At 32.6% G+C, this 23,955-nt stretch overlaps 2 protein-coding genes across 2 annotated transcripts; one reads left to right on the top strand and one right to left on the bottom strand.

Moving 5' to 3' along the window:
- Window positions 1-10,646: 10,646 nt before the first annotated feature.
- Window positions 10,647-13,648, top strand: LOC120088166 (phytoene synthase 2, chloroplastic-like). Its single transcript, XM_039045277.1, has 4 exons — window positions 10,647-11,204; window positions 11,465-11,637; window positions 11,736-11,971; window positions 12,656-13,648. The coding sequence occupies exons 1-4, from the start codon at window positions 10,832-10,834 to the stop codon at window positions 13,011-13,013; spliced, it is 1,140 nt and encodes a 379-aa protein (XP_038901205.1). The 5' UTR covers window positions 10,647-10,831; the 3' UTR covers window positions 13,014-13,648.
- LOC120088167 (serine/threonine-protein phosphatase PP2A-2 catalytic subunit) lies at window positions 13,462-20,633 on the bottom strand. The gene is made up of 11 exons (XM_039045278.1): window positions 20,269-20,633; window positions 18,734-18,790; window positions 16,826-16,909; window positions 16,230-16,301; window positions 15,551-15,622; window positions 15,314-15,354; window positions 14,818-14,884; window positions 14,498-14,689; window positions 14,315-14,404; window positions 14,120-14,227; window positions 13,462-13,975 (listed from the first exon to the last, which is right to left on the bottom strand). The coding sequence occupies exons 1-11, from the start codon at window positions 20,353-20,355 to the stop codon at window positions 13,910-13,912; spliced, it is 936 nt and encodes a 311-aa protein (XP_038901206.1). The 5' UTR covers window positions 20,356-20,633; the 3' UTR covers window positions 13,462-13,909.
- Window positions 20,634-23,955: the final 3,322 nt, after the last annotated feature.

Here is a 23,955-nt window from a genome sequence, read left to right as displayed (position 1 = left end):
GAGAGAGTTAAATTTGGGCAAGATCAAAACGTAAGGGACCAAAGAAAAAAGAAAATGTTAAATGTATGAATTAAAAAAAAAAAAAAAAACTTTTTTACAATAAGAGATATAAATGTATAGAATGTGAACTTGAGGGCACAACGGGAACATGGATATCAAATAAAATATAATATTAAAATAAATATGATATAATTATAATAAAATAAAATAAAACATAATATATAATATATGAAATAAATAACAAAAGTAAGTAAATAAAATAAAAATGATGGATTTCTCTGGTTTCTCCAATCTTTTTGGATTTTGCCCTCTGTTTGTTCCAAAACCCACCAAATGTCACTGTTTATTAGGCAATTTGGCAAGTAGAAAGTGGATTACATAAACATTAATAATGTGTAATGTTGAGACACATGGACAACACTTTGAGAAAGGAGGGCATAACACATGATTAATGGACACTAAGCATGAGCATCTACTGCGCGTCTATTATCATAATATTTATAATACTCCCCTTTAAATGCCCATGATATATATGAAATATGTCTCGTTAAAAACCTTACTAGGAAAAAATCCAATGGGAAAAGAATCATAATGAAGGGAAAAGAGTACATATTTCATATAATTTATACTCCTAAAAAGTATATTTACTCCTCCTCATGGAAACATTTAGATCTTTGAGTCGTCGCATTCCAATGTTGTGCACCAATTTTTTAAAGGTCGCAATAGGTAATGCCTTTGTAAATAAGTCTATCATGTTATCTTTCGAACAAATTTGTTGCACAGAGATGTCACAATTTTCTTCAAGATCATGAGTGGAGAAAAACTTTGGTGAAATATGTTTTCTTCCATCTCCTTTAATATATCATCCTTTGATTTGGGATTGCATGCTATGTTGTGTCTTCGTATAGTATTGTTGAAAGATTTTTATTAGAAGACAAACCACATGTTTCACGAATATGTTAAGTGGTAGGATGTCGAATTCACCGTCATCCATGAACCCGTGCTACACAAATAATATTTATATGCATCGAATTAACTACTTATACTAACTAGTAATACAAGCAACAAGTTCGGGGTCGAACCACAGAGAGCCGATTTAGATTCCTCAAAAATTGATACTTTGTAGAAAGTAACCAAGAGGGGGTTTTCTGAAAATTGTGAAGGAAAATTGCCAGAAAATGAAAAGTGCACGATGTGAAAGAATACGAAAATTTATCAATTGAACAAAATACTTAGTTTGGGTAATTCTAGTTTAATTCATTCCTTTTCAATTCTATCACAAACTATTCAAGAGATGTGTAAGAAAATTTGAATTACAACTTAGCCTACTCGATTAGAATCCTAACCGGTAGTCCATAAAATCAAGTTAACTAAAGGAAAAGCGAGAATCCTCAACTAATCAATTAATCAATAGGCATTAAGATTCAAGGCAAAGCTAAGCCAAATAATTTATTTCTATCGTCTAACCAATTAATTGAGTGAAAATTATCTAAGTTAGAAAGTAAATGCTTGCTAAATGGAATCCCAATTTAACACAACAAACTTACTTAACCCTTGCTTCTAGGTGACAACTACCTAACGATTACAAATTAAGGTCAATCAAAGCAATCAATTATAAACGCATAGCTAATTTGTCAATTATCTCATACAAGACAATTGAAATATAAGTGCAAGAAATTTAAAACAAATTCTATAGTTTTAATTTTGAATAATTTGGCAAAGCGGTAGAAGTTAAAAGAAATTTTTAGTTCAAAATTGTGGTCGTTCTATATTTCAGCATATTGGTTGTTGACATTTTACTTCACCTTTATCTTGCTCAATACATCTAGAGTTTGGTTGACTTAATTTTAATAGTAGGGACTAAAATAAACATCTTTTAAAAGTTTAGGGACTAAAACGAATATTTTTAAAAATTCACATATCAAAATAAAACAAGATTCAAAGTTTAGGGACTAAAATAGGATTTAAACCTATGTATTAACTATATGAGTTATATTTAGGTTAATTGCTAAGAGAAAGAGTTAAATTTGGGCAAGATAAAAGGGAATGGACCAAAGAAAAATGAAAATGTAAATGGATGAATTAAAAAATAAATTAAAATGATGAATTTCTCCAGTTTCTCAAATCTTTTTAGATTTTTTCAATGTGTGTGTTTGTTCCAAAATCCACCAAATGACACTATTTATAGGCAATTTGGCAAGTAAGAGGTCAAATACGTAGACACTAATAATGTGTAATGTTGAGACACATGGACAACACTTCGAGAAATGAGGGCAATACACATGGTCAATGGATGCTAAGCATGAGCATCTATATGCCTCGTTAAAAACCTTACTAGAAAAAAATTCAATGGGAAAAAAATCCCAGTGAAGGAAAAGAGTACATATTTCGTATAATTTATACTCCTAAAAAGTATATTTACTCCATCTCATGAAAACATCACTTGAGGCTCTGAGTCGTTGTATTCAAATATTGTGCACCAGTTTTTCAAATGTTGCAGTAGGTAATTCCTTTGTAAATAAGTCTATTACGTTATCTTTCGAACAAATTTGTTGCACAGAGATGTTGCAATTTTCTTTAGGATCATGAGTGTAGAAAAGCTTTGATGAAACATGTTTTATTCTATCTCCTTTAATATATCCTCCTTTGATTTGGGATTGCATGCTATGTTGTGTCTTCATATAATATTGTTGAAAGATTTTTATTAGAAGAAAAACCACATGTTTTCATAAATATGTTGAGTCATTAATCTTAACCATACACATTCTTGACTAGCCTCGTGAATTGCAAGAATTTTAGCATGATTTGAGGAAGTAGCTATTATGGTCTGTTTCACCGACCACCATGATATAGCACTCCGTCCACATGTGAACAGATAACCTGTTTGAGATCTAGTTTTGTGTAGATCAGATAAATATCCAGAATCTGCATAACCAACTATATCAAAACTTGATTTATTTAAATAAAACAAACTCATGTTGATTGTTCTTTGGAGATAACGGAGTATATGCTTAATTCTATTCCAATATCTTTTTTGTTGGAGAAGAACTATATCTTGCTAATAAATTTACTAAAAATGCAATATCTGGTTTTATATTATTAGTCAGATACATAAGTGCATCAATTGCACTAAGATGTGGTATTTCAGGACCAAGAAGTTCTTCATTATCATCTCGAGGTCAAAATATATCTTCTTCACATCTAGTGAACGAACCTCCATTGGAATGTTCAATGGATGTGCTTTGTCATATAAAACCTTTTCAAAAATTTTCTTGTATAAGTTGACTGATAAACAAATATCTGAAGGACTATGACGTTCGAAGCGGAAGCGGGATCGTGCCCAAATTTTCAATCTTCACAGTGAATTAAAATCCAGAAGACATAATTATGCATTTTAATAAAATTACAGCATGCTTAGACAAAATACAAAGAAGATGAAATTAGGGTTCAAAGATACTAACCTTTGAAGTCCAGAAATCTTCACGAAATTCCTCTTCAACCGGTCACGAAATCTTCAATTGAAATCCTTCAACAAAAACTCAAATTGGACACCACCAATAGATAATCCTTTGTATTCTCCTTTAGGGGTTGAGAATTACAAGAGTGTATGGTCTCTGTTGATTTTGGAAGAGGGAGAGAATTTAGAAGAGAGGAATTTTCACTGCGAGAGACATACACTGGAATCACAGACCTTCTATGAATCTTTTGGGAAGAAGATGAAAATTCTATAAACTCCATCTTTCCCATGATGGGTATAGACAGAAAATAAGGAGGGAGTTATTTTATTTAATTTAATTCAAAATAAAAAAAAAATAAAGTAAAATTTAATATACATATATGATAACTAACTTATCATATACTATACATTAAACTATATGTTATATTGAATATAACATATAACCTATAATTTTTATATTATATGTTATCTAATGAACAATAAGTTATAGTCCAACTATGACCAAACCCATTTTGGGCCAAAAGAATGTGTGGCACCACATTATTCAAACCCCGGAATCAGTCTTTAAAGGAGAAATTTATCTACTTACCCCAACATTAAGGAATGAGTGAATTCCGTCTTGTGTAGTTGTGTTCCCAGCTCCCCAATCAGACAAATCCTCAAAATAGTAGGAATATTAAGTTGGCAAACTGATCACTCTCACCCATGCAAATCAAATGACTGCCTTCATAGGCAAAAGTTCACAACTCACTCAAGATCCAAGTTAGTCACCTATGGTCATCCTATTGAAATGTAAATCTCTACTATTAATGGTGTTATATAATGAGACTATTCATTTTGTGGTCTAGTCTTATACAAACCCTTTTGTATAGAACACCCCCGCTCACATTTCTCTACATGAATAATGAAGATTAGATCATTTGTAGAACTTTACAACAATTGTAACATTTACAAAGCGGGTCATATTCTTAGTGTCACGAAGATAAGGTACCCAACCTTATCCATCTACTACAGACCGTTCAAGTTATCATTTAAACACAATCCACCTGTATGTCTCTATGTCTCTACATACATGTTTAAGCTACAGAAGATAACATTGGATGTTTTTTTTATTAGTTTTGTGAGTTAATGCTACTAAATATCGAATAAAATACCTCAGATTTTATTAAATAAATAAACTGATTGTACAATACAATTGTAAACTACAGGACCCAGAAGATTTAGGGCATCAACCCCAACAACATCTCATCTACTAAATGTTTAATTTGAAAACCCAAGAAAATTTTTGTTTTTCCGAGATCTTTCATCTTAAATTCTTTCTTAAGATATTTTATTGCCTTTGAAAACTCTTCTGAATTCCCAATTATATTTAAGTCATCAATATATACATTTATAATAGCGAATTTTGACTGTGATTTCTTTATAAAAACACATGGATATATTGGATTGTTTTGATATTCTTCTTTCAATAAATATCCACTCAGGCGATTATACCACATTCATTCTGATTGTTTCAATCCATACAACGAACTCTGTAACTTTATTGAATACAATTCTCGGGTATTTGATTTATATGTTTCAGGTACCTTAAATCATTATGGGATTCTTATATAAATATCACTATCAAGAGATCCATATAAGTATGCTACGACTACATCCATAAGATGCATTTCAAGATTTTTCATACACAGTCAGACCAATTAAATATCGTAGTGCAATTGCATCAACCACCGGAGAATACGTCTTCTCAAAATCAATATCAGGTCTTTGTAAAAAACTTTGTGCAACTAGTCCTGCTTTATATCTTGTGACCTCACTATTTTCATTTCTTTTCTTCACAAATACCCATTTGTATTCGACAGGTTTGACACTTTCTGGTGTTCGGACAATTAGTCCAAAAACCTGACGTTTTGAATGTGAATTTAATCCTACCTCGATTTCTTCTTTCCACTAAAGCCAAGCTTTTCTATGTCGACACTTTTCAACAGCTTTTGGTTTAAGATCCTCACATTCATATATAATATCAAGAGCAATATTATACGCAAAAATGTTATCAAATACTATATTAGTTTGGTTTCATCTTTTTTCTGTCATGACATAGTTTATTGAAATCTTATTATTATCTTTAGGTATTTCACCTTCCTCACTAGTCATGTCAAGGATTTCTTCATAGGTATTTATATCATCAACAAAGTCTTATTGACTACTTATTATTTTTCTTTTTCGAGGATTTTTATCCTTGGAACCCACTGGTCTACCACACTTCTAGCGTGTTTCAGACTCATTAGTGATAACTTGCTATGTTGGGATATCAATTTTCAATGGAACATTTGCAGCTAGTGAATGTGATTTAGTTAGTTTTTGTGCATTTATAAATGCTTTTGATAACTGATTTACTATATTTTGCAAATGAATTATCTTCTGAACTTCAAGTTTACATTGATCTGTATGGGGATCTAAATGAGACAATAACGATTCATTCCATGTAATTACTTTTTCCAACTTCTTAATTCCTCCCCCTGATGTTGGAAAATTTGCCTAATTAAAATGACAATCAACAAATAGTGCAGTAAATACATCACCCGTCAGGGGTTCATGATATTTAATAATTGATGGGGAATCATATCCAACATATATTCTTAATCTCCTTTGAGGACCCATCTTAGTGCGTTGTGTTGAGGTTGATGCCCTAAATCTCGTAGGGTCCTGTAGTTTGTAAATACGTATATGAACAAACATTTGTGATGTAATAATATGAGATATTTTTTTCATTGTTGCCTATGAAATATGAGATATTTTAGTTGCATTAACCACAAACCAATAAACTAAGATCCCTGGTTATCGTTGTAACTTAAGCATGTATGTAGAGACATACAAGTGGATCATGCCTTAAGTGATAACCTAAATAGTCTGTAGTATATTGATAAATGAGGGAAATCTTATCCTTGTGACACTACAGGTACGACCTGCTTTGTAGATGTTACAAGTGTTGTAAAGTACTATAGATGGTTTGATCCTGATCATTCATGTGGAGATGGTTTGATCCTGATCATTCATATGGAGACATGCTAGTGGAGGTATCCTATTCAAAGAAGCTTGTATAAGACCGGACCACGAAATGTTTAGTTTCGTTATATAACGTCGTTCATAACAAAGACTTTCATTTCACTAGGATGACATAGGTAACATGACTTTAATCCTGAGTGAGTTGGGAACTCTTGCCTATAAGGGTGGTTCTTTGATTTGCATGGATGCGAGTGGCCAGATCGCCGACTCAAACCTACCATTTTAGGGATTTGTCTGATTGGGGAGTTGGGAACTGAGCTACACAAGACGAAATTCACTCATTCCCCGAAGCAGTGATCAGTAGATAGATTATTCCCTTAAGGGCTGATTTCGAGCCTTGAACAATGTGTCGCTACACCTTTTCATGGCCCGAGAAATGTTCACTCATAGTAGGACTATGATGTATTGTTCATTAGAGGATTCAGTAGTACTTAAGGAGTTAGATGTAACTACAGGGGCAAAACGATAAATTGGTCCAGTTATACTTACGAGCAATTTGTGGAGGGTCATCGTACTGTTGATTGATTATATCCAATGGACACAAAAATATATTTGTAGTGGGAAGAGTGTAGCTTTCGGTCTTTAGTGGAATGTCTGACAGTTAAAGAACGGTGGATATCATGATTAGAGAGTTTAGTCAGATATTCACATACCGTTGGAGCTTTAAGCTACAGGTCCATAAGATCCCTTTGGTAGCTCAATGGATTCAAGTTGAGAATCGGTTTTTGGTTTAGTTTGAAGTGTTCAAATTAACAAGAGGGAATTTGATTGTATATGTTATAATTAAATTGATTCAAGTATATGTGATATAATTGATTTGATATATTAGATACATTGATTGGAGGAATTAATATAAATATGATTTATATTAAACGTCATAAAGGAGAAAAGAACTATGATTTAAATATTACATATGATGTGATATTAAAACTATAGGTTATAAATATAATATGATAAATTAGTTATTATATTTATTTATAGTAAAAACAATTATGAGATAATTGTTTGGTTAGTTATTCTCTCATATAACAGTTGCAAATGGGAAGTTACTATCAGTTTTGATAATTGATGGATAAAAGTGAAAAAGGTTTTCATTTATTTCACAATCGCTTAACATTTGATCGAGCGAAAGAAAGAGCTATACGATAGCCTTTGAGAGAGTGAACAACGAGCGAGTTTACTAGACAATTGCCTCTCGTTTACTAAACGATCGAGTACCCTATCTATACAATGGATATTTTTTTTCTCCCACTTACTAGATCGTATTCTTCCTTCTTCCCTCTACCAAATCCACACAGAGTCCACACCTCCTGGATTCTTACACCGAGAATACTAAGGTAACCGAATGGTAGTGTCGAGTGTTTCTATTTAAGGATCGAGAATCAAGTTTTACTCGATTGGGTTCGAGGATCTGATAGTTCGTGGAATTGCATTGGTTGTCCATTACGTTTGTGCTCGTGATCGAGTATGTTGGGACACCTAACTAGTGTAGATCGAGGGAATACTTAGAAGAAGAGTTCTTCAAAGGTATGTCACTCAATTCCCTTTGTTTTTAATTGAAAGCATGTTGTAATTTACTTTATGATGCATAACTGAGGTTATATATTTGTAAATGCTTTATTCTTTCACAATGGGTATAGAACGATCTTACTTCCGCTCAATGGTTCTCTTATTTAAGAGTTCCTTCATATTGTGGTGGAGCAATTGGAATATATACTGCACACCAAAAAATTCTCAGACAAAAAATATTTGGCTCGTGGCCATAAGCTAATTGTAATGACGAGTACTTATGATAAGTTATTGGTTTAATGCGTATAAGTGACGTTGTATGCAAAATAGCATGTCCCCATACATATGTAGGAAGCTTAGCTCTCATAAGCAATGGACTAGCAATTAACTGCAAACATTTTATGAATGATTATGTTCAATGACGAAGCCAAGAATTTTATATAGGGGCATTATACGTACAAGTCTAACAAAAGAAATCTATAAATGAATGTAAAAGAAAAAAAAATATTTATTCATAACTTCATAAATTAACTAACTTAATATATTACAATTGCCCTTTGCGAGTTTTCATGTTTTGAAATCGATCTATGATAACTCCAGTATCTGACTTATCAAATAAACCATTTTTAATATAGGCTATAAGACAATCATTCATTTATTGATCTCCTATTCGATTATGCAATCGAGTCTTCACTATATGCATAACAGAAAATGTTCTCTCTACAGTAGTTGTGGCAATAGGTAAAATCAATGTCAAAGTGAGTAATATGTAAACTAATGGAAAGACCTTGTCTCTCGGGATCATTTTTACTGCAAGATCACATCTGTTTTTAAACTCAACAAATTCAATGTTTGAATACATATCAATAATATAATTTTTAAGTTGATTCTCAAGCATAGAGAGTTCAACAGCTTAAAAGTCTCTTGGGTTTTTAAGGTGTTTAATAGCTTAAAAACCTATATGATGAATGTAAATGTAAAAATAACATGGAACCAAACAAAAATATATAGAGTGTAATGTGAATATAAAAATTGTGTACAAAAAATTAATGACATAATAAAAATATCTCTCCATATTGATTAGAACTAACTCTACAAAATTATTCACAATAAAAACATTAAAAGTTATTACATAGATTTAAAAATATAAGAAGTAAAAAGTCTAAGAAAAATTTCAAACTTAAATGTCAATGATATGATAATTATAGTCTGACGAGTAACAAAGAAATTATCTTGTATCTTTAACCCTAAAACTAATATAACGTGAACATAAAAATTATGTAGAAAAAAAAGAGTAAACATTACATATTACTTGAAAGACAATTATTCTAAACATTATATATTACATAGATACTAAGTATGAAATTATTTTTAACCATTGGACTACAAACACTTCTTCGACAAGGAAATTATTTTTTATTTAAAAAATAGTTCTTTAGTCAGTTCAATTACAAAAATAAATTATAAAGTCATCTTATTTCATTAATAATATATCCATATTTTTTTATTAAATACTTATGTCATGAATCAAATAAATAATAAAAAGGAAAATAGCATTGCATTTCAATAATGGTTCAATAAGTTTCTAATACAAATAGTTAAGTCACGTTGAACAGTTAACAAAGAAGATATGTAATTTAATTAAATTCAAATTATTGGAAACCATTAGATAATTTTGTAAAATAAAAACCACGTTTGGCTTTTAATATGTGGTCTCTTCACGAATCAAGCCAGCCAAATTTCCAATGCTTGTATGTACTTTTCTGAAATAAAAATGGTTTTTAAAATAAATAAATAAGCATCTTTTCATGTTTCTAAAAGCTACCCGTATATGTTTATAAACACATTTTTTTATATACATATATAAAATTAGTCTATATGTCAAACAAACAAAATTCAATTGACATACAAATGTGTTAGCAATCAAGATTTACGTGATTCGATCCCTCGAACCCTTTTAATTGATGAGTTAAAATCTTGATATAAGTAGTCTAATATAATTATCAATGTAATGAATCATTTGTCTCAAGTTATAAGTTTACTGTTTTTATAGTCTACGTAAATATAGATAGATAAAATATACGTTCTATATTACATATTAATATTTACATATCATAAATCTATAAAGCAAATACAGTACAGTGCAAAAATTCATAGCATCATCAAACTAACCGAATATTTTAATTTTTTTTATTATTGTACATGTATAAATAAAACATTCAAAAAATAAAAACATTTAAGATGAATTAATAAAGAAATAATTTAAGTGTTGTACCTGAGTTGCATTTATATTTACGTAACTATTCAATAAAAAACTGTTATGTGACAATTTTTCGAAAAAAAAATTGAATAAAAAAAATGGGAGTATGAAATTAAGTGTAGTCTGGTCTCTAACTAATGTAATTGGCATCGGAATCAAATATTCATATTAGTTAGTTTGAAGTTTTTATGGATTGAGTTTTGAAAAACAGGTACAAAAAGTTGGAAAAGTGAATACAAATAAGAGTTTTGAGTTTGTGAAGGGTATCAATATGGATGAAGATTCTAAAATAAAGTCCCAAAAACAAGACAAATTTATTGGACTTCAAACCACTGTCTGTTTATTCTAGACAAGGCATTTTCTTTGGGTTTGTCCTATCTTTCCTAACTTTACTGAAGGAAAAAAGATATACCTAAAATTCCCAATGGCAATCCTACTCTGATAAATGCCATTGAACACCATTGGAATATACCAAAGGAGTTATAAGTCTCTTGAATCCCAAAATCTCATTTTGGGGGTTTTATCAGAAGATTTACAAAATGAATTCTTGTATTTGTATCACACCAAAGCCTCTCACATTCATTGGAGAATGCAAAGGGAAAGTATTTCCAAAACAATTCACAGTTATAATGAGCAAAGGTGGGGTAATTGCAGCTCCCAAAAGCTCTCAGACATTAAAGTTTCCAACTTTATCAAAACAAGGCATTCCTCTGGCTGATTTGAACGTCGATGAGATCGTGGAAAGACAATCTCAGTCCAACCATTTCTTGAAGAAGATGCAATTTCACCCTTCATTTCTTGAAGAAGCTTATGAGAGTTGCAGGAAAATCTGTGCAGAATATGCCAAGACTTTCTATTTGGGAACTCTGCTCATGACAAAGGAGCGACAGAGAGCAATATGGGCAATATATGGTAAGACCAAAAGAAAATCACTCCTCAGATTACGTTTTTGAAGAGAACCCATTTCAGAAAACGCATGAACGAGAAGAGTTTTGGTCATTTCCAAATCAAAATCTTTGGAAATGTAATATTTTTTGGTTTTTTTAGAATCAGCTGCAAATATAGCAATCAGATCTAAAGTATGAACAAATATAACAGATATTAATTTCAGCTGTCGGTCGTTGAAGGAGTCTAGTTATCTGCTATATTTGCAATTAACATGAATTTTATAGTTTGGTGTAGGAGAACAGATGAACTTGTGGATGGCCCCAACGCTGTGTATATGAATCCAAAAGTTCTTGATCGATGGGAAGAACGTTTGGAAGACATATTTGAAGGGTGTCCGTATGATTTGCTGGATGCTGCTTTGAGTCACACAGTGTCGAAATTTCCCATAGACATGAAGGTGCTGAGTGGAGAGAAGTTTCTTTTTAGTTTTTCTTTTGTGTTATTGGTGGTTTGGGATTATAATTGTTGTTATGTTCTTTGTTTTTCTGAAAGCAGCCATTCAGGGACATGATTGAAGGGATGAGAATGGATACTAAAAAGTGTAGATATGAGAATTTTGAAGAGCTGTATTTGTATTGTTATTATGTGGCTGGAACTGTGGGACTAATGAGCGTACCTGTTATGGGAATTGCACCTGATTCTTCACTTCCTACTCAGACTATCTACAGCGCTGCTATCCATTTGGGAATTGGAAATCAACTTACCAACATTCTAAGAGATGTAGGAGAGGAGTAAGCTCTCTCTCCCTCTCTTACGCTCTCTTCGTTATGTAGTTTAAATAGATTTTTGCAAGGATGACTCGATACTAGCGATTTTAATGCATAATAATCCAATTCTAGAAAATGAATAAAAACTAACTTTTTAGTTAGAGCACACCACCACCGTCTAAAATTCATTATTGTGTTAGCCTGTTAGGTATGTCTCACCTATCGGAAATGGTCAAAGCACTAACTTGATTTCCATTTTCAATCAATGGTTGGCCGACCGTTGAATTGAATATTGCATTAGGGTTCCAATTATTTTGCGATGAGAGAAAAATCCTAACGCGACATTGGTCTATGCTGTTAGCAAAAAGGTTAGTTTTCATTCGTTTTTTAGATTCGGTCATTATGCATTAACGCCTCCATAAATAGGTCATTTGTACAAAAACCTCAATGACCAAATACGATGTTACACTTTGAAACTACTCCTATTTATGTTATTTACAATTTCGGTCATAGAGTTTAGAGGAGTGCATCATACGTAAACTTATTCGATATTTTTCTAACAATTAACTTTCCCTTTGTGGACGTAGCTAACATACCGTTAATGAACCACGGTATCAATTTCTCTACTGTTTACATTTTTTATATACTTTTATGGTCAACTTCATAACAGTTTATGCATCTTAATGCTGCTTTTTGAACTTGTTTCAGTGCTACAAGAGGCAGGGTATATCTTCCTCAGGATGAGCTTGCACAGTTCGGGTTATGCGATGACGATATATTGACAATGAGAGTGACGAATAAGTGGAGAGAATTCATTAAAGAACAGATCAAAAGGGCGAGGTTTTATTTTAAACTAGCAGAAAAGGGAGCTTCTCAGCTTGACAAGGCCAGCCGTTGGCCAGTATGGTCATCCTTGATGCTGTACAGAAAAATATTGGAAGCAATTGAAGAAAACGATTACAACAACTTCACAAAGCGAGCTTATGTAAGGAGATCCAAGAAACTTCTCACACTGCCTCATGCTTACACCAAAGCTATTTCGGCACCCAGTCTAGTCTTCCATTGACTACAGAACCAACTTTGGATCGCGTTGCTGTTTCCAAGGATCAAGAACCGACGAAGTGAGGCTATTCCAATATCCTCAGTTTCTTCTTTTTTTTCATAGGAAACGACCTCATCCAAAGAGATTGCAGAAGATATCTTCAGATGGTTATTCTGAGAAAATTTAGGTTCAAATACTTAAAAGGGTCCAAATTTCTCCTATTGGTTACTTGCACAAACTTGGCTTGCTTTAAAGAACAGATGCATTAATTCAAAGTCTGGAGTAAAAAAAACATCAATTTGTCGCTAAAAGATTGCAGCCACAGGTTGACGACACTCAACATATACAGTGCTTCTAATTGAGTAATTGGACCTGATAATTGCTTGTTCATTGAATATAAACCAAGCTGTTTGCTTGTTATAAATAATAATGATTAAAAGCTATCGGGAGGAGTGCACGGTAACAGAGGAAATTATGGGAAAGAATAATAAAGACACTCATTAAAGGAAATTAAACTGATGGTCCATCTGTAAACCCCCAAAAAGAAAACTAAAACAAAGCATCCTACAAAATAGTTAACAGAAAAAGCAGAGAGAACCCGTGAACCAGAGGAAAGGAAAATTACATTGAAACAAGTTACTAAAAAAAAGAAAAGAAAAGAAAAAGAAAGAGAGAGAGAGATGCAATACATTGTGTCTGGAGATGTTACATATGCAGTTAATGAGTCGCCAGCCCTATAGCTTCCTTCAGCAAAACCTTGAGATTTGCAAGGATGCACTCTCCCCCCTCCTGAAGCAACCTGCCGCAATTTACACGCTTTCCCCCCCTCCAGGGAAACTGAAATTCTCCAATGTAGAAACAGCCAAAACATATACTTGGAAATTGTTGCTGCTAGAAAAAGTCAACCGACAATAGCCACATCATAAGAAGTAGTCGGGAGTTCTTCGAGTAACATCTGGTTCTCCCCTCCTTGGAGCTGGTTCAAACTGCAGAAGCAAAGAATTTTCACACATACAAGGAAAACGCAAACATAAGATATGAATGAAGTAATGGCCTGAGCTGTTCCTCCCTTCCGGAGGGAGGGAGGGGGGGTTGTTTTGTGTGTGTGTGTGTGTGTTAAGGGAGGTAACCTGAATGAAAGTGTGCGCCTTGCAGTCATCAACTTCCAGAATTGATGCCATATTTCCACAGCGATAGCAATAATTAGGTGCACTAAATATAGTCACAACTTTTTGTTCCTGTTATAAGCAATTCATAATTTCTAGGTTACCCATCCCATCAAAACAAAAGATCAGTGCAAACATCAAAGGGAAGAAGCTTCTTACATGACTCCAGTTATATCCTTCCATCACTAGCTGATGAGCTCTCGCAATCAACTTTAAATTATTACTATGGTTAAACTGCTCAGATATATCCTGGAGAAACAACAAAAAGAGCTCATAATACTCCTCGGTGAAAAATATGAAGGGTTAGATGCTACTAAATGGTGGTTTGCCTACGCAAATTACCTGACCAAAGGTATATCCAGCACCTCTGGGAGAAATTCCCCACCCACATCGATCATCTGGGTCAGACCATAAGAGATCGCACATGGGACCTTCATGAGGAACTTCTTGAACACGATCAAAATTCCGAATATTGTCAAGGGTTTCAATGGATGGAGATAAACCACCATGCAGACAGAATATTTCTGATTCGACCTATATAGTTCACAGAAATAAGCATCAGATCAATTTCAGAAACAAAAATTGACAATCATAATGTTGCAAGGAGGAACTGAAGAACCCCACAACGTAAGTATACATAATGATGTTTGAATTATACTGACCAGTGCTGTCAGCGGAAAATAGTCAAACAGATCAGTAAAAATCTTCCAAACATTAGCATTGCCGTACCTGCAAATGAGATTAAGATAATAAAACTTACAGGACAAACTTGGGTTGCATTTTCAAAGTATTCTTCATACTTCATGTCAATGCGATACAGTCTTGGTTCAAAAAAAAAAAGAAAAAAGGGGTACCGCTCCCTAGAGCATTACATACATAACTTCCATCTTCCAATAAATAACTCAACTTCAAAGATAAACAACTAGTAAATAAATATTTTCAAGATTAGATATTTGAAGGAACATGTCAAAATGCATCGAAACAACCATTTTATTCAAACTGAATAAGCACCAAAGAAAAAAGGTGCATCACAGAGTAGTACTAAATAAAAGCAACGGAGAAAGCAAAAAGGATCTGAGATGACAAGATGGAGTTGAGCCATAGGAGGACGTTGAAAAATAATAATTCCTACTGAGGATAAGCCAGAAGAAAACTTACTTTCTTAAGCATTCGTCATAGAACCCATAAACTTGTGTTATCTGCATAAAGAGGACACAAACCATAATTAGAGATGACATCAGCCAAAAACATTAAAATTAAGGGTCATGGTGCCAAACAAATATTCGCTGAAATTACAACTTTAAACTAAATTGTATACATCCAAGTAGTCAAAAAAGGATAAATAAATGAACACCAGTACGTAACTAGGCAGCAATGACAATGATAAACATTTACCTGACGACTTTCATGATTTCCTCTAAGAATTGTGATGCGTTGGGGATATCGGACTTTAAGGGCCACTAAAAGCTGCAAAATGACTCATATTAGGACACAAGTTGAGTTCCTGCCCCAAAAAGCATCCTACAGCCTACTATGAAAATATGGTGGAAGGAATTGTGTATCAGTGACTTATTGGGAAAGCCCACATTAGCATTCCAGGATAGGGTCTATTAATTTCTTCGTTACTCACGGATCAATTCAAAATTTAATTTCTAATGCTCATGGATAAGGAACTGTATTCAGTCAAGTTCATGAACCTTGTAAAATAGTGACCAAGAATTTCAAATGGTTCCACAAGTCTACAATCCTAGAAATAAAAAGTAGTGGCCTAGTGGGTAAGAAGTGATAGAGAAAGTATGGAAGCTATAAAAGGAGGCTTTAAACATGTTCAAGTTCAGTTATTGAAAGCCTTCGGAATCTTGTATGTTGTGAACTTGTGATGCATTGCGGTTATTCATTTTTTTTCCCTTATTCTTAGTCCTAAATCATAAATAATGCATGTTAAACCATATTCTCATTGCCTAAAACAATGGTTCAAATGTGCAGTGTCTCTAGAATTTTCAAGCCAAGCAAGTTCTGCCACATAAGATAAGCATATACGAAGTATATTTACATTAAACAAGGCCATACTTACTGTAACAGTTTCAACCGAGTAGTAGCCACGATCAACATAATCTCCCATAAACAAGTAATTCGTATCTGGACACTGCCCAACAGAAATATTTTGAAGAAATGAAGAACTGTATGATATGATATGATGTAAAAAAGAAAGAAGAGACTACTCTAAACTACTCAATCCCAACTATAGTCTATAACTTCAAGAAGGAACTCAAAATAAAATATATGCGTAATGAACATAGATATTTGACTATAGTTCAATGTTAGCTAAAAGTCATTTGCTTGATTCAAAAAATGTATGTTATTGTGTGTATTATCAAGGATATGAGACAAATATCTAGCACTACAGAAGAATGCTAAAATCTTTGCTTTTTTTTTTTTTTTTTTTTTTGGCTTCAATCTGAATCCATCACCTAATAACATTCGTTATCTATTTGATAATTATGCTTGAAGTTGGAGAAGCACAATGATTCAACATTAACAAGAATCAACAGTATCAGCATATCAAGAGCTTTTCTTTCACACTTGAGCTTATATTTTCCCATCCAACGCTTTAATCACTACTCATTCAGCAAAGATAACCAACAAAGTTCCTGCCAATAAATTAGATACCTTCCCTCCAATGCGAAAAAGTTCTGCAAGGTCATGAAATTGCCCGTGAATATCACCACATATTGTTACTGGACTTTTAACGGGCTGCAAAGCATAAAACCCCATAGTATTAACATGAAAAATAAGCAGCATCCATCACAACCCCATCATCAATTAATAAGATAAAGTAGATGCAAGTTCGAGAGTATGATTGTTACAAAAGTTGCAACTCCAGATAGATCCCAGATCATAAATTAACAGTTCGACTTTGATTCAGACCTATTCATTTTTAAAACCTCAGAATAGATGAGGAGGGTCATTGTTAAAATTTATAACAAGCCAGTATAACTAGAGAGAGCAAAATAAATCAGAATACTGAATAAGAAAACAAGCACGTGGAAGACAGAATATAAGAGCTACAAAACTATTGTAGGGAGAAAACCACCAATAGAAACAAATTCTTGACCTGTTTTCATAAGGGCGTATTTGGAAGTGGTTTTGAAAGAAGAATGAAGCGGGAAAGAACACTCCTATTATACAGAAGATTAATAAAAATAAAAAAAGGTACTCAATAACAAATCCCTTGATGTTTATTTCCAATTCTTCACAAGTGCTTTCAATCCAATTAGATGCACTTTTTATAAAATATTTACTTTAACAGTATTTCTAGAATTAGGTAAGTCACCAAAATAAAATCAATTAAAATTACAAAAAGTAAAATATAAAAGAAAACATGTTCATAAAATGCATTAGTGAAAGACAATGTTTGTAGAGAGGGATTAGTAAGGGAAGGAGTGAACAAAAATATTGACGTGAGAAACTGTAAATGTGAGAAAATCTAGTACAAAGTGAGTATACCAAAATTAGAAAGATAAAATGCATAGATAGAAATGTGAGTAAAACTAAATTGGTGTATATGTATATCGATGATAAGATGAAATTTCAAAATTCAAAGTTGGTGAAAGAAAATATGCATTGTGAAAAATTGAAGATAAACTTTTAAGTCTAAAGCAACTAAAAAGGCACTTCATCATTGATTCTTTCATTTAATTGATAAGATGAAATTACAGAATTGGTAAAAGAAAATATTTATTATGAAAGATGAAAGATAATTTTTTTAAGTCAGAAGCACCTAAAATGGCACTTATCAAAATTGCTTCTCTGAAATCACAATGAAGTGCTTTTAAGCTCTTACTGGAAAGTGTATCTAAGTTGTATCCAAACATTTAGTGACCCTCCCCTCTCTAAAAGTACCGCTAATCATACCTCATATCAACTAAGCTGAGTAGAAGATAGATTGCACCCAAAACAAATAGAGATGTTTTATAACTTATTGAAAGAATAATTTCATATTATTTATAACCATGTTCAGTACACATACAACCAAACCACAGGAAATGAGGCCACAACAAGACACTTTGCATAAATAAAACCTTGAAATGTATTTAGAAGTATGAAATATGATATAAACTTCAAGTAAAATATAAAACTAATATGAACATTTTATTAGTTCAAGAGAAGGTAAAAAGATTATTCCAATGTATATAAACTAGACTACGAGAAAATCATATAAGCAGAATCATACATATAACAAGAAAGAGAACATCATGTTACAGGGTTTTGAATTTCAAATGTTCAAGAAAAGGGAAAATAATTTTAAAAATTAAATCTAGCACGCACAACATTACCAGAGAGATGCACGTAAAAAATTTCACCTATGTCATGCAGATATCTAAATTAAGATTGCTTCAAAATGATAGTCATCTTAATTTAAAATTATAAATATGGTACCTATGCAGGATTACAAAAATCCAAACTAGTAACATAAATGCATGTTGTTAAAATGGAGAAAAAAAAAACGCTAAGCAACCATCAATAAATTATAAATCCAGATAAAAGATCAATAACAAGAAACAAAATAAAACATACCTGTACATTGCTCTCGTCCATTAATATCTCCTTAGCTTTCTCACACAATACTCTTACCTGCAGTAGAGATAATAAACACCCCATAAGTTGAGATCCTTGAAATAAAAAATATGATCTTCAAGTATTGACACTAAGATACGTTTGGCCCATCCTGATGTCAAATAAAATAGAAAATACTTTGGCACCCACAACCACAGGTTGATTTCATACCAAAAAAAATATATATAATATAAACCATAGTCAGAGAAGGATCAATTAACAATATAGAGTATATCTTCAACAGGCAATCATTTATAGAGAAAAGAAAACTTAGAAAATGCAGACTGGATGAGAGGAAAACAATATTCATCTGAAAATAAGAATAACTGCAGAACCAACATCATTTTATAAGGGGTCAGAATATAACATTCCCCACCTGGCTAAAATGGACTGGATCTCACGATTAGTAGACATATTCATAAAACTAATAACAGCTCCAAATTTCATAGACAAAAAGAAAACACAACACCTCCACTCAAAGTCATTGACTATGCTTGTATCACTGATACTGTATAATTGATCTGACCGCAACCCTTTTTTTCTTCTAATGGTTCACGGATGATATTATTCGAATTCACCATTGCTGATTACAAACTCAAAGATTCTCCCATCTTGATCTAAATTAGCTTGAAGAGGACCACAATTTATAAATTCACATCTAGCGCAAAACGTAACTTTTAGAATGTACTCGGCAGCTTTCCACAAACAGAAATAGCTAGCTAAATACCATAACTTCAATAACTGGTGTTGCTCAGGTTTCTCGCTGATGTCTATATGAAGAAAGAAGTATACTATAGTTAGTCAGAAAGTCCACTGCATGAAAAGTGGAACTCTGGTCAATTTACATCAATGCTCACTCCCACTTCTAAACAGGAAGCAGTAAATTTACAGCTGCATATTATACTTCCTAGAAAACCTGTGGAGATGAATGCGTGCAACATCATTACTCAATTTACATAGTTAGAGGTCAAGGAATCGATGGGCCACTCCCTTGATTCCACGATCAAATGCCACAGACACACACCGTTGTGATAAATGGGGAGTATCTGAACTCTTTTTGCCAAAACCAAGAGAGACACGCTCTTAGCGTATCTTATCACGGCAAAGAGAACCAACTGGGAAAACATTCTCGGAGTGAGATAGTGTCGTAAGTTAAATTTTAAAAGGCCAACTGCAGTGGCATCACAATAAGGGATCTATTTCACATTAGCGCAAATCTTTCTCGAATAACCATATTTCTAAAAGTCCAACCGCGAGATCTACCTTGAAGATGCTTCCAATGTAGCCAACCAAACCCACCATCGTACCACGAGCCCAAAAACTCAGAAACACGCGAGTACCTCAATCCAAGTTCTGCAACCCTAACGGATCAGGCTGGATCCATCACATTGCTTTTAAACCATCCGAAAACCCCCGAGGATAAGCAAACAACCTCTAGAATCTAAGATATAACAAGAAGAAAGAAGGGAAAATGCGAGGAAAAAAAAAGTGGATACCTCCTGCTCGTTCAAGGGCTTGCACTGCATGAGCTGGGAAATCTGCTCGTCCAGATTTCCATGGGAGTTTGAAGATACGGAATCCATGATTTCCCCTGCGTGCGTTTCGGTGGTTCTTCACTCCAACAGCGAAGCCAATTACAGATCAAGATCCCGCCGATTCGGTGGTGCTCTCCTCAAGTTCATAGGATTTCGTGAGCCGTAAAAGATCCGTCGGAAAACCCTAGAAAAGGACTCCGTCTTCTTCTTCCCCGTCCTCTTCCTCTAATTACTAAAAAGAAAAAGATGGAAAAATCAAAGTTAAATTTCGCTCTGTCCCCTTCTCTCTCTCTCTTTTTTTCTTTTGAGAAATTGAAATATTGAAATATTAGAAAGGAAAGAAACTCCTATGAGTTATGTCATTTTGTTCGAAAGCCGAGTAAAATTTTCCCCACTCTCATGCATTGCGCGTTATGTACACGTGCTGACTGTCTGATTTATAGACTGGACACGTGGCGGTGCAGTGGGAGTGAGTGAAGAGTGGAAGGGAAAGCGCGTGAGAGAGGGTTGTCCGTTTATAGTTTCAAATGTTTTTTAAGATTGTGGACGTGAATAGGCGACCGTGATTGAAACGGGGACAATCGGAGATATCTCAACGATTATCGTTGTTCCTCAACCTATAGAGCAAATAGTTGATTATTATGATTCTAAATTATAATAGTATGATTATAATAATTTATATTTTGGTGTAGAATATTTTAGATTAGATCAAAATAATATATGTTTGGGTTTTAGATTATTTTAATTTGAGAAAGAAGTTGTTAAAACAAAGAATAAAAAAAGTGATGAATATAAAAGAGTAAAAATTGTAGTAAATAATAAATATTATAACAAACAGATATTTTGAAGTAATATTGACGGTAGCTAACTGGAGGTTTTGAAATAGTATTTACGGTAGTAAGAGGTGATTATTATAGTTTTAAGATAGTCCTTGCCTCACAATTTTTCAATAGAACAATTACGAGGTTGGAGATGAATTGGTCTCTATGAAGAAGATCGTGTCGATTATCATTGAGATGAGCTCATTTTAGCGTTATTGATTTTCTTTTTTTTACAATATGCGGAATGGGAAAATAGATCATTTGATTTTGAGGTTATAAATACAAATACTGTATTAATTAAGTTATGCTCATTTTGACTATTATTCAAATTAATTATTTGAACAATGGCTTGTAAATATAATATTTTCAATTATTTTACTTTACAAATTGATATCAATAATCTTATTATTTCAAAATGGTCATAAAATGTTAACTTTAATCCCTAAATTTAGGTATTTTAGAACAATAAGGAGTAAGGGGTTTCATACCATAGACCTCTTTATCATTAACAGATGAGTTGTGCTCGCTTTAGTGATTCCTTAATTTATTTTTTGAAGTTGTTTAAATTTATTCATATAAGCATATACAAATCGTTAGCCTATAAATTTAACGATGGCAACTTGAAATATTGCTTTGAAATAACATTCAAACTGTGTTAGTCAAATTTAAAAATTAAAATGGTTGACCAGATTAACGGTAGATTTTAAAGTTTCATTTAAAAAATTAGCTGAAAATTTTTAAAATTGTAAAAATAGCAAAACGATTTTCTTAAATACAAAATACAAATTAACAAACACCTAAACTACCCTTACACGCTCAAATTGATAAAAACCCAAAGTCATCGACTACAACAAATCCAAAAGAAATGAATACATGGTATTGAGAAGTATTTTAGACCGATTCAAAATAAAGATAAAATCTCCACCAAACCTCAAATCAAATCAACGGTTGATTTAATCGAAGCCAACTTGTATCACAAAAACTGAGAGTTTAATAAAAAACACAAAACAACCCCATGCTCACCTAAACACTGTTGGTCGGTTCCTCCGGTGACCACACGGTGGCAAAGCTTGCGATCAGCGACTTCGTTTACAGGTGAGACTTCGCATAAAAGAGATGATGAAAGAGAATAAATGAGAGAGAGAGGAAGATCCATGGCATGCGTTAGCGTTCGTGTGGTAGAAGGCTGGAGGTCTTTACGACGTCCTTTGTGTAGTAGAAGCTCGACTTCATGCGAATGAGGAGAAAAACATTGGGGTTGGGGGAGGGCAGTGCTGGTAGCATAAGAGTTAGGTTTACTTTTGTTTTTCTCTTTTTCTTTTTTTTTTATTTTTTGTTGTTATTTTAAATTTTAACTCACAAAACGCACGCACGCACACCCATGCACTCCCTTCACCTAAATTAAAATATCTCCTCCATATTCTTTTTATAAAAATAATTTGAAATTTAAAATTTTGAAAACTAAAATATTTTAATTTAATATGTTGTAAATCTAATTTATTAGATTTCAAAATTCAAAGCATATGAATCATGAGAAAAACTGAAGAAAAACAAAAGATAATTCAAATTTCAATATGGCAAAAAAATCAAGAATTAGGTGAAGGAATCGATTCTCAAATGGAAGCGTGTGATCACCTTGCAATTTTGTTTTCAATTTTACATTAACAAAATACGGTATATGATAAAATACACAAGCATGCAACGGAAGCAACCCGAATCAATAAGCACTATAATTACATATAATTTGAGTTTTAAAGCATGCATTTTCAGGAAAAATACAAGAGGTTTCAAGTTTCATACCTTTGGTGAATTCTTCCAATTTCAAGTTGCTCTTCACTCCAATTCAACTCCAAATCAACCGTGAACCACCAAGAGATATTCTCTACTATTCTCAGTCTTGAATTTGAGTGGTGGAACTTGAATTTGAGTGAATTTGTGAAGTTAATTTTATGGGTTTGAGAGGAAGAGGAAGATGAGTTCAGAAACTCATTTCTCATCTCAAAGCACTACCTCTTCCACTTCAATTATGAGTGTTTTATCGCTCTTCAGCATGCAAGCACTTCATCAGTCATGAACGCCAACAGCTTTATCAGATTTGAGTGGAAATTGATGTGTGATCTTGCATGGAGGTGAAAGTGGGAAAAAAAAACCCATTTTCTCCATTTTTTTCCTAAATTCTTAAATTTTCAATTTCTTTTAATTAATTATAGATTAATTAAAACCTGATTTAATAAATCCATAATTTAACTAAATCAAAATCCAATTTCTCAAATTGAATTAAAATTGGAATTAATTGGAATTTATAATTAATTAAACATATCTATTTAACTAATTAATTTAATATCAAATATTAAATTAATCACACACCTAATTTTAAACATGAATCATATTTATGTAATTAATATTTAAATCAATATTGAAATATTATAAACTCTCCAATTTCGTTTAATTTCAATGAACTAAATATTAATTATATCATGTATAATTCTACAAACCCTAATTCGAATTTGAACCTATTCAAATTCAAACCCTAGTTTCAATTTGAACATTTTCAAATTGAAATTAAATTTGAACGATTCAAATTGATATCATTCCAAATTTACTCAATTTATTAATTCAAGGTGTTCATGTTTTATGAGATAGTAGAGGGACCTTATGAATCTACAGATCATGAGCTCCAACGATTAAAATTAATTGACTAAAACTCTTTAGACCAAATTAATCAGTATTCGTTAAATTGAGTCACACCACTATAGCTCGATAGTTGTACTTTTCTCACTATAAATATATTTGTGTCCACACGATATAACCACGACCAGTAAGACGA

This window comes from Benincasa hispida, chromosome 10 (genome assembly GCF_009727055.1).
Source record: "Benincasa hispida cultivar B227 chromosome 10, ASM972705v1, whole genome shotgun sequence".
Lineage (NCBI taxonomy): Eukaryota > Viridiplantae > Streptophyta > Magnoliopsida > Cucurbitales > Cucurbitaceae > Benincasa > Benincasa hispida.
Note: the sequence above shows the minus strand (reverse complement) of the source record. Positions and strands in the feature narration are given on the sequence as shown.